The sequence below is a fragment of the Melitaea cinxia genome, chromosome 7 (assembly GCF_905220565.1).
Source record: "Melitaea cinxia chromosome 7, ilMelCinx1.1, whole genome shotgun sequence".
NCBI lineage: Eukaryota > Metazoa > Arthropoda > Insecta > Lepidoptera > Nymphalidae > Melitaea > Melitaea cinxia.
Window position 1 is genome coordinate 7,661,304 of NC_059400.1, and position 13,180 is coordinate 7,674,483.

Sequence of the window (13,180 nt, forward strand, 5' to 3'; positions counted from 1 at the left end):
TTTAAAACGCTACAGTAAATTAATATAATGCAATACATCACACAATTTCAAGTCGTGGGTGTCGTTTTGATAACACTGTCGGAAGGAGGTTTCCATGTTTTATCACATTTATATTTCTTTGAATGTCAAGGGTCTCAGAGATTACTTGCTGAAAATAGTGCGACATTGCTATATTATCGTGCCCCCTGTGGATCGCGGTTATATAAATATTTGTTTCGTAAAATCATACACAGACTAATTATATTTACTGCTAATACAGTATCTATTTTTAAAGCGTATACAGCTTATCACCGCATGTATTATTTAGATTACAGATAATAAATTTAAGGGAAATATATTTCTTATGTGAAATATATTTTGGTTGGGAATAATACCCTGTCAACGTTATGTGTTATGTGTGTATTAGCCTTAATAAGATTATCGAAAGTCAGAGGTTAATCCCATTGGGTTCGAAGTAAGTAGTTTATTTTATAGACGGAACAGTGGACTTACAATAACAATAATAGTGGGAAATTGAGCATTGTTTCTAAAACATGGTCTACACGTGTTTCAATATTCTGTTACCTGCTCGAATGTTACTTAAGTGGTTATGTCTTATACGATTGGATTTATTGCATTAGAAAACCATAATTATATAAAAAATCTCTATCTGTTTATTGTTTTGATAACACGTTGGCGTAGCGGTCACAGCACCGTCTGTTGAGCTAGCAGTCGCGGTTTCGACCCCGAAACATGGCAAACATTTGTAATTGTTTTAATATAGACGTTTGTCGTGGTCTGGTCGTTTGTACTTGTGTGTTATGTGTGTTTCCGGCTCCGTGATACAGGAGATCCTACTGGGATCCGTGGATTTGGAATTATTTCTATACCATACATATGCTTCAAGTTTTGAGACAGTTTTAACTACTATTTTTCGGAATAAGCCCTGTTCTGGTCTGGGTAATGAAGTATTGCCAATGTTGTGAAACATTGATTGTGATTTTTGAAACCTGTAAAGTTCCCGCGTGTTAAAGCATGAGAGTCATTAAAATTATGTGGTAAGTAGAGAGTTTTAATTCTCAAAAAGCTTAAAGAAAAGTCAATGATATAGTATATCCGTTGGCATGATATATTTTTTCTTAGAATGAAATTAACCAAAAAGAATTCAATATTTATATATTACCTATATTAAATTATTATGCTTATCTAACGCATTATTAAAATACATTTGGACCAAATTGGTTGTATTCGTAGTAAATCCCTTACTCGGAGTGAATGTGTTGTAACATTTCTATGGGTTACCAGACACACATTAACGTTATATTACAAAACACTGAACAATAGGTAGATATAGCAGAGTAGTGTTTACAAGAGCGATAAACCAGAAACCTTTGAAAACCAATAGAAATACATATAAGTACATACATATCAATTTCAGTTAAATAATTGAAAAAACTTGAATAAATAGGTACTGATTTCGTTAATATAAAGAGATTGCGTCAATATTTCCAGTGACTAAAGTTTTTGTGTACCTAATGTTTGTAGTTCCAAAAAAACGAGTGTGTTTTCGACCCCACGATTGAAGTAAAACTTCTTTAGCTCAATCTAACTTAATTATATCTTCCTCTTAACTTCCGTTCGTCTCACCCGATCACAATTTGCGTAACGCTCTTGTCACGCTTTCACCAGCTTACTCTCCAAGTCAATCGTGCGTAAAGAAATTTTACTTTAAAAACAACCTTTATAAAATTTGCAAGACGTCAGATGACGTGTTAGTGTTAGACGCTAACGTTATAAATCACAATTAGTTACATTTTCAAGACTATTTAGGTATATAACTGAAATTACTTGAACAACAATGAATAAGTTATACGATATACCTCCCGAACAGTATTATTAAGACGGATTAAATACCTATTCCCTAATACTTGTTATAATATTTAACAAAGGTAACTCTTTTTATAAATAGAACGTGTATTAAATAAAAGTTAAAATGTCTGATTAAGCAAGAGTAATGCCACCTAGCGTTGCACATTAACATTAAAACAATATTTTGTCTCCAGGCGACATCTATTGTAGACTATTGTAACTACGTGCTAGTAATACAAAGTGTAGCGACATCTTACGAAATATTATGATACTTTATAATATTCTCGTCGTCAGTAATATTGTCATAAGAAGTTTTAGTTTAGTTCACAAGATGGCAGTACTTATACTATTTTATTGCTAGCGCCATCTATTTTAATATAAAGAAAACGTAAATAATACAAGAACAAACAGATGGCATTGAGCGTATTAACTTTACGTTTTATGATAGTCCAGGATCTCTGGTCTATTTTTACCTCTTATTACTATCAAGCTAATTTTCCGAGAGTAGCTTCATTTTGACGAGACGGCCAATTTTTTCTCTGATGACGATTCTCGATTGTGGTAGTTAGGCTAGTAGTTGACGAGTCTCAAAAATGTATTACTGTTTTTTTTTTGTTGTTTTTAAATCTAAAGATATTTATCTAAATTTATCGATAAAATATTTTTAACAAAATATGTTACTTACCAGTATCGTTGAGTAAGCCATGAATATCAGTCGTCGACCGGTCGGCCGACATTGCTGCAACAAACAAGAAATAAATGTTAAATAAAGTGCTTCGTTAAGTTAACTCGTTTTTTTTTTGTTTTATGAATAGGTTTTTATTGTAGATTTTTCTTATAATATGCAATAAAATATTACGAATTCTTTCTACTTAATTGAAAAATTTCACATAAAGTTACTAAAAAACTACTAATTGTTAAAGAAAAAATTAAAAAGATTTAGTAATTAATGTCATTGTTTTGATAATTTCAACGAAAATTATTAATTGTAGTAAAGAGGTAACTGTTTCTTGTCACGTTTCGAGCGATTAAAACTAATTATTCTATACAAAGGACAATGGAGTTGTGAGATTTTTGGGTTTATCATTTCATACTTATTTTTATCTAGTTATTCCATGCTCGTTATTAGTATTTTTATATGTAGCTATAGACCGAAATAAAACAGTAGGTAAGTAAGGTAGTGACACTGTTTTCTGCTCCGGGGGTAGTGGATTCGATTCCCGCCCCGAGTCTGGGTATAATATATATATATTTATTTTAATAAGTATTATTCGTACGTATATTTATTACCAAACTACTCGTATTATAACAAGCTATGCCTAAGTTGCTTACATCAGGAACAGACGACCGTCATCATCATCATTACAGCCTTTACAGTCCACTACTGGACATAGGCCTCCACAAGTTTACGCCAAAAATAGCGTGAACTCATGTGTTTTGCCCATAGTCACCACGCTTGGCAAGCGGGTTGGTGACCGCAGGGCTGGCTTTGTCGCACCGAAGACGCTGCTGCCCGTCTTCGGCCTGTGTATTTCAAAGCCAGCAGTTGGATGGTTATCCCGCCATCGGTCGGCTTTTTAAGTTCCAAGGTGGTAGCGGAACTGTGTTAACCCTTAGTCGCCTCTTACGACACCCACGGGAAGAGAGGGGGTGGCTATATTCTTTAGTACCGTAGCCACACAGTACAGACGACCGTGTGTGTATTTTATAAATATTTATTTATATTATTTTTGTTATTCATAATAATAGGCGTGCGAAGTGTTTAGAATAGTTTGCCTGATTCAAAATGCACTAAAATTCACAACTAATCAATAGCAGTAATTCACCAGGTACAGTAACGCAGACAAAACCATGAAATAAATATAGAATAAGGTAATATATATTGCTGTGTGGTTACGGCAGCGAAGAATATAGCCACCCACTCTCTTCCCGTGGGTGTCGTAAAAGGCGAATTACGGGATAACATAGTTCCACTACCACCATGGAACTTAAAAAGTCGATCGATGGCGAAATAACCATCCAACTGCTGGCTTTGAAATACACAGGCCGAGACGGGCAGCAGCATCTTCGGTGGGACAAAGCCAGTCCTGCGGTCACCAACCCGCCTTCCCAGCGTGGATATGGGCAAAACACATGAGTTAGCGCCATTTTTGGCGCGAACTTGCGGAGGCTTATGTCCAGCAGTGGACTGCGATAGGCTGAAGTGATATGTGTAGAATATTAAATGAAATGTTCAGCAAACATCGTTATAAATAAAATTAAAACGTACTCGCCGCTTTTTTATCGATATAGTATTATTTAATAAAACAGCATTTTTTTCTACTTTTAAAATCTAAGTTGAGTGATTAAAAGTTGTTATTATTATTTTTTTATAGTGTAAAATACTTTTTTTACAATTACTATTATGCAAATTATGAAAAAAAAAATCTAAAACTTTCTTATTATGTATTTATTTTTTTACATACCACACATTTCATCATCATCAAAATAAGTTTAAAGTTTTTTATTAATAAAAGTGTGAATTTAGTGGCGCTGTATTTTATACAGAATTTTAGTAATTTTGTAACAATATATTTTTTTAAAGAGTAACGGCGTATTTTCTCGCCGATTTTTCTCTGTAAAATCTGTATTCTAAATCGTTAGTATCTTCATAATTAACTGTTAAGGCCTACTTGAATAAAGTAACTTTGACTTTTAGCTGACTTTAAAAAAAAAGAGAAGGTGAGAACCTTCTCTTTTTTTTTTTAAATAACGGCTATCTAGCTATTTAGTAATTACTGAGATGAAAAATAGCTCTTTGGAATAAAAGTAGCTTTTCATATAGAAAAAATTACTGCATTGGAATATACTCTATACTTAAACTTTTGGCTACAACGACGTGATATTATTGTCACATTTCTGCTCATAATGGAAACACGACAATAGATTACCACTAACTATTTGATCAAATCGTCTGAAAATATTACCATATAAGTGAAGATGTATCATGTCTCAGAAAATTATGATTAAATTATACAATCTCTAGATTCAATTACGCGTGACTGTTTGTCCGTTATATAATCAATTCCGTCGTAACTGCGGTCGGTTTGCGGACGGCGAAGGCCGGTGTAAACTGAGCGTGACCGCGACTGACAGACTTCTGACAGTGATGATAGTCGCGCGCTCTGTATTCTGAGGTTTTACGAGAACTACACTCATGTACATAAGCTTCTAAATATATTCAATCTATATAAATTGAAATTAATCGCCGAATTTTATGCACGTGTTTAACTTTCAAAGTATTACTTCAAATTGGCTCTTTTCTGCTATCATTATTGTTAGGAAAAGGGTTTTTTAAAAGACAATGAAAATAAAAAATAAATAAACCGCACACATATTAAATAAATATCATAAAATAAATATCACATAACATACACACACGGTCGTCTGTTCCTACGGTAAGCAGCTGGCTTTGTCGCACCGAAGACGCTGCTGCCAGTCTTCGGTCTGTGTGTTTAAAAGCCAGCAGTTGGATGGTTACCCCGCCATCGGTCGCCTTTATAAGTTCCAAGGAGGTAGTGGAACTGTGTGATCCCTTAGTCGCCTCTTACGACACCCGCGGGAAGAGAGGAGGTGGCTATATTCTTTACTATCGTAGTTTACAATGACAACGAAAAAGCTATATATTTAAAACACAAAAAAAAAATCATTTCATTATTTCTATAGGGAATAAAAAGGAGTGATAAAATGGATCGATTAATTTCTGAACAGTAAAGATTTATTGAATTCAATGATTTTATTTATGAAGTTATTATTCGTGGCTAACTAGAAATCCACGCAAACACCCGCGGTGCACTATGAGTATTATACTCAATTTCAATTTGTTTCAATATTGATAAAACGGCCAAAGAAATAGATTTGAACCATTTTAACAGAAATTAAACAATTATGCAAGTCAATTTAGGCAAAATACTATGCGATTATGATGGCACATGGTAAGATTGATGGTATTAATATTTGGAATTAATATATATAAAAATATATTTAAGTTATTGTTACATTAACTTTAAAAAAATAAAGGGGTTGTTGGGCGTTGGGCCTATTTGTTTTTTGAACAAATTTTTAGTTTTAAAAGGTCTTATATAGTGTCAGGAACATCGCGGAAACTTTTTCAAAATAATACGTACCTACTTTAAGACTATTCGCGTCATGTAGATTGGATTTCGCTCAGGTTTTAAGACCTATAGTTCCCTTTTTTGTTTGAAAATGTTTTTCTATCTCTGTAGTCACATAAAAATTTGATGATCATCTTATGTTTTTTTTTTTTTTTTTTATACATGTGATATACATCCATGGGCCCATGTCCTTTTTTATTTTCAAAAACATGCAACTTTTATTTTTATTTTTTTCTATTTCAAGGTAGGGATCATCTTATGTTGAATCATGTATAGTTGTTAGACAGAACTTCCTTATGTTTTTTTATTAAATCAATATTAATACAAAACTGTTTCTGCTGGTAGTATTTAGTAGATTATCTTATTTTAAATATTTTGTAAAAACAATTTTGGAACTCAAAATTGTTTAAAAAAGTACTATTGCAAAATCGACAGACATACGGAACGTTTTTATATGTTTAAACATTCAAAGACTATCAATAGTCTTAAAACGAAACCAAAATATTATTTTGTACTTTGTAGAGTTATAAGTGTGTACGAGTATGTATTATTTACTTGCGTTAAGCAATAAAAATTTATATAATTTATGCATTGCATATTTATTCAATGGACACAAGATTAGAGGGAAATTTTAATTTTAAACTGAAACCAGATACGACGTCGATAGTCGTCACAGGTAGTTATTTCGTATCACTCGACTAGTTAGTGAACCTATTTAGTGTTTCGTAACAACTCAGAGTTCGTTTATACTAGAACTATCTCGATCAATAGTATTTATGGCTAATAAAACATTAAACTACTACATTCTATCCCCGAAGAATTTCAAAGCGATTGTTCTCAACTGACTGTCCTCGCTGGACTACCAAAGACTGAAGAGCTCCTCAGGGCAAACTGAGGGTGGTATGTACATATTGTAGAATAAATAATGGAAGAGCATATGCTTCATTGTGGCTCAGGCTTTTGCTTATCACAAGAAACAAAGAACTCATTTTTATGTATAATAAATTTCATGGATAATTATTTTTGCATTATTATCATTACACTTATTAATATTTTATATCGCAAAAAAAAAATCGAAGCAAAAACTTTGTACCCCTTTTTACGAAAATTGCGGGGACGGAGCAGTATGAAATTTCGCACACGTATAGTTTATATGGAAAAGGAGTGCGGAATGCTAATATTTTTTTTAAATTATGTATAAAAAGTACATTAAATCAATAAATAAAACATTACACACACTATCATGTATTTGACACATACACGCATATATACTCTTTTGTTTATAGTTAAAGTCTGTACTTAAATTATGGTCGAATTTCAACCACGTGGCGACCACTAGTATTAATAATAAATGTTTCATTCTAACATGCGGTTTAAGCTGCATTTCACAGTGAACTAAATTGAATTAATTGACAAACTACATCCAACGTCCCACAGCTGGACGAGTTCGATCTTAGGTACTCCAGCACACTGCTCCACTGGGGGTTGGAGAATACTTTTCAACAACGGAAAATAAGTAAAAGAGTAATGATCACAACAAGGTGTTTGCTTATTTGCTGTTTCTATGCATCACAGCGTATTGTTTTAATCCTAAAATATTTTAACAATGAAAAATAATTTAAAAAAAAATGCATCTATAGATAAAACAAGCGAATACCTATATATTTTTTCACTTTATAGCATTATATAAAAACAATATAATAGATAAGCAAAACCTATAAATAATTACTATGTCATTATTGAACTAGACGTCATCACATAAATGATCTTTTTCATTGACATTTGTGATTACGGTTATAGTAGTATATATAAATACATAAATATAAAAATATTAGTAGGGGAGCCCAAGCGGGGATTTCGGGATTTACTACAGCGCGGCAGATCAATATACAAGAGGATACCTTGTACCCGGTTCAGCACCTCCACTAAATATGAGCCCCATATATAAAGACGAACGTGTAGGATAAAGGATCATATTAGTAAAAAAAAAATTGATCATCAGAAATTCTCGAGTGCGTCAGATTAAGAAGATATTAATTACATTTGTGATTACGGTTATAGTAGTATATATAAATACATAAATATAAAATAGTCATCTGTTCGTAAGGTAAGCAACTTAATGCTTGTGTTAGAGCACAAAGCAGGGCCACTACAAACTGCGCCAACGGGCTAGTCATATACATGATATTTTATACATTATGACTTTGCAATAAATTGTTATTCTGACTACAATAATTAATTGTTTTACATTTTAAAAGGTTCTTTAAAAAATCCATTTTAGTAACGAGGAAAGATCGGATTAGAAATGAGTATATAAGGGGAAGTTTGAAAGTAGCACCCGTGACAGAGAAAATGAGGAGCAATAGGTTAGCGTGGTATGGGCATGTAATGAGGAGGGATGACCGCTATGTCGGTAAAAGAATGTTAGGGATGAATGTCGAAGGACGAAGAGCGATCGGCAGACCGAAAAAGCGATGGATGGATTGTGTGAGTGAGGATATGAGAAAGAAAGGAGTAAGCACTGAAGTGACGAATAATAGAGAGGAATGGAAGAGGAAAACATGTTGTGCCGACCCTACATAAGTGGGATAAGGGCAGGAAGATGGATGATTTTAAAAGGTTCTTCAGTTCATTAACCTAATTATGTTTTCCTTTACGCCATTTTCAATTCGTTATCGAAACTCCTCTTGTTCCTTTCTCTATTAATAACAAAAGTGGTAGTCGCACGATGAAATATTTTACCCATACAACTTAAAAAGAGCAACATTTTAAACAATTAATGTAAAATGACATTCATTTCTATTCTTTTTATTTTTGTATTTTAAATATTTTCTATTTTTATATTATTATTCATTAACACTTGTAGTCGATAAATTTTCAAAAACACTAATTAATGGCAAATAAATAACTTTTCTTTCTTTCTTTCCTTACTTATAGTTGTATGGTTGTATACATGTTACAAAATTATTTATTTTATTACTCTTTCTATATATTTGTACACATTTAAAATTATATGAAACGTGTGTGTTATATTACCAAAAAAAATGAGATATTTATGGTACGCTATAGTGAACTATATGTTATGTATGTTTTATCATAGCCTTCCTTAATAAAAATAACTATTTAATATGTATGTAATGCAAAATGTTTTTTGTAATCGTGTTACTTTGAACTCAATTTAGAGTAGATTCAAGGTTTAATAATTATGTTTAGTTAAACTGGAAAAATATTTAAACCCAAAGACGAAGTAATATATATTTTTTATAACATACTTTTATAGCGGCTTTTATATCTACATGTTAACTTTAGCGATGGACTTCAAACATTGTAAAAAAGCAAGAATGGGTCAAAGTACATTTCGGAATAGAATTCTCATCGTCAGTCACGTGCGCGTAGCTTTAGTAAGCGATGTAGAAATGTCAGAAACGCGGTTAGAGATTTATAAATTTATAGTGCGTGGTCCTTGGTAAAGATTTGCGTCGTGATTCTGTTGACCGTTAGACTTTTAACTAGTTTCTCGATATTTCTTAGATTTTTTACGTACCTACATAATTTTTGAAGTAAAAGTTCCTTACGCACACTTTACTTGGAGAGTAAGCTGGTGAATGCGTGACGAGAGCGTTACGAAAAGTGTGATTGGGTGAGGCGAATAGAAGTTGAGAGGGAGGTATTTAAGAGGTATTTTAAATATTAACAAAAGCAGTTGGAACTCATTCTACTACAGGTTTCATTTATTAACTCTAGCCATTTGCCCAATTTTTTAATTGATAAAGGTGGCTGTATCCAAGTAAGACAGTAACTAAATTAATATTAGATTGGCTCACAAACATAGACATAATATATCAATATAGTTTTATAGTCTTATAAATTAAAAAAAAGAACTAAGATACATTGTCTAGCCCGTTGGCGCAGTTTGTAGTGACCCTGCTTTCTGTGGGTTTGATTCCCACCCCGAGTCTGGGTGTAATATATGTATTTATTTATATATTTATATATGTATTATTTATAAGTATGTTTATAGAAAAAACATGTAGTTATACCAGTCGGCTGTTCCATATAACACAAGCATTAGTTGCTTACTTTAGGAACAGACGATCGTGTTAACATCGTGATCGTGTTTTGTTTGTTTAGATGTGTGTAAGATACATGCCTCAAATGCATTTTTAATAATAATTATTTTTCACACGGTTAAAACATAATTAAATGTAAATTATTTCATTAAATACACACGATTATTTTGTTTTTTATTATTGTAACAAAGTCTTTTAATTTTAACGCGTCACAGTAAGTAGTTTGTCATTCATACAAAGGAAAACAGTTATTTAAAAGATGAACAAAGATGTTCACACGAGGAAGTGATAAATGGCGTATTTTTTTCTCAACACAAGTGTGAAATCTTTTTTCTTGATCTTTGATCTTTTAAATGAATAATAAAAAATAGCATATGTTGTTAAACATCAATAAAGCATTGCCCCTTGTGAATGAAAAATTAAAATGATTTTTATTTAAAAAAAATATATATTTAATTATTTTAGCATTTCCTTGTTGAAGATAACTTTGTTCGGACCAAGAGTAATGCCGGAAGTAACTTATACTTGCAGCTATAAATGCTTTATGTACATTTTTCGCTGTGTGGCTACGGTAGTAAAGAATATAGCCACCACCTCTCTTCCCGTTGGTGTCGTAAGAGGCGACTAAGGGATAACACAGTTCCACTACTACCTTGGAACTTATAAAGCCGACCAATGGCGGGATAACCATCCAACTGCTGGCTTTGAAATACACAGGACGAAGACGGGCAGCAGCGTCTTCGGTGCGACAAAGCCAGCCCTGCGGTGACCAACCCGCCCGCCCAGCGTGGTGACTATGGGCAAAACACATGAGTGTATGCCACTTTTGACGTGAACTTGTGGAGGCCTATGTCCAGCAGTGGATTTGTGATAGGCTGAAATGATGATGAAATTTACAAATTTTTCCAGAATTCAAAAATGCACTGATACGAGCATAGTGTCGTATTACATTATTTTAAAACCTTCCACAGTGTAAACCGCAGAGTAACCGCAATCATAATTAATTATATAAATGATATCAATATCTGTGTCATTTTACACAAATACACTCGTTAGATATATATAGACAAGATAGAACTTTGTCTTATACAAATGTACGTAAATAACCAATCTGACTGACTAAATGACTAAATTAGTAACTGATTCATTATTTCTTTAAATAAGTTTGCTTAGCAATATATTATATTTTTATAGCAATGTGGAACTGTTAAAAATATAATACACATTATTTATTTATTATACTTAGCCAGTCGAGATCCTTTATATACAATGTGTGTAAAAATACAGAATTTTCCATAACAAATCCCCATTGTATGCGATGCTTGAGATATCTTTAACTTTACAATATCTGCTTCGTTCTCATACGAAGTTATAAGTAAATAATGTTACTGAAATAAAAAATGATATACGAAATAATTTTCTGAAAACCTCTATTTAATGTACTATTACCGAATAATTTTCGAATTTTTATTCACTATTATACCATGAACTTTGCCCATAGCTGCACGTATAACGAATATATTAGAAATTTGCAATTTTAAAATTAACTCGTTTCTTTTCAGTTTTTATGTAAAATATTGTGTATATTAACATTGTGTGTGTATATTATCATTAGTGATGAGATCGCATTTAAATAAATTGCGTCTGTATCGGTTTTTGTCGGAGTGCAATAAAATCTAAATAAACACACAGCTAAAATATATATATAATTAGGTTGTAAAAAAAGGTAATTATTCCAACTCGGTTTTTGATAAGCGTACAAAAAGTCACGTGTTTGAAATGTTACAATAGCCTCTCATCTATTAAGGACAAGGAAGGCTTGATAGTGTTACACCTGGTTCGAGTTATATTAAATTGTATTCGATTTTTTTGTAAACAAAATCTGGTTTATAGATCTTTTATTGAAATAATATAAACTACTGATTTAAAATAAATATAAGATCAAAAAATGAACTTAAATATAACAGAAATACCATACTAAGCGTTTATTTTCACATTTAATTTATGTAATACTAACTAGATACCTGACGTTTAAATAGCTGACAAACTAATAGTCATACCGGAAAAAATGTAGGCTTTGATGTACTTACGGTTGGCGTAAAATTTTTTCGTTACTCGTTGGTAGGATTAAAAAAAAAGTCTTTTATCAATTTTTTTCATTTTATAGCTTGGCCAGGATTTTTAGCAGTCGATTTTTTTATAATTTTTAACACACTAAATTGCATATAAAATAATTTTCATCGATTAAGCAAATATGTGAAAGTCGATTTTACTTCTGAACTTCTAGATGGTAGATTGAAATAGGGAAATGTAATTTCGATGACTGATTGATTGATTTATTCAGCTAGTGTCACGTAGAATGGAGAATACATGAATGAGATTGATAATTTCGATGACTATAAATTCTGCGTATTTGTTGAAGTGGGTTTTAAAAATAACATAAAATTTTTCCTGTTATAGAAAAGTTATAAATCGAAGGAATATATTATTCGAATTTGAATCTAGTTGTGTAATAGATCATTATCACCGTCATCACCATAAACCTTGAACTTGATGGCATAAAAACCCTCCGCCAACATTTCCATGTGGTCATTGTTTGCCAACACAATACACGATGCGTTACAGTGTGGCGTCGATATCATTATCTTGTCACGCATTGTTAATTTTGAATAAAAAACTAATATATTCGAGTTTTTTAGTTTTGTTTCAAAAACAAGCGAAGAAAAGAAGACGTTATTAATAGATAATAAGATTAATAACTAATTTATTTTATAACAATATAATTATATATAGTTCTCAGAGTAATATTAATATTTACTTCAGTTTTATTACGCATATAGTATTTTATTATTTCCTAAAATGACATATTTTTTGTATAAATTAGTAAACATGCTTTGGAGTACAATCATTTTTTAATGCGTTTTTTGTTTAAATGTAAGAGATTTTTGTGTATGCACACTAAGGGGTTACATAGGTTCACGGCTTCAAAAAAATCGATTTTTTTACTGTCTTGTTGAATTCTATAACATCTCTAGGATATTGTCTTCAAATTTTAAGCCAATCCGAGTAATAGTTTCGGAGATATTCTTAAGAAGTTGCGCGCTTAAG

General features: G+C 31.9%; 1 protein-coding gene across 1 annotated transcript in view; it reads right to left on the reverse strand.

Annotated features, from left to right (window-relative positions):
- The window catches only part of LOC123655300, a 202,694-nt gene that overhangs the window by 93,349 nt on the left and 96,165 nt on the right, over positions 1-13,180 (reverse strand). The window contains exon 2 of the mRNA XM_045591113.1: positions 2,534-2,587. Within this exon, the coding sequence (XP_045447069.1) occupies positions 2,534-2,587 (54 nt within the window). The remainder of the gene's footprint in view (positions 1-2,533; positions 2,588-13,180) is intronic.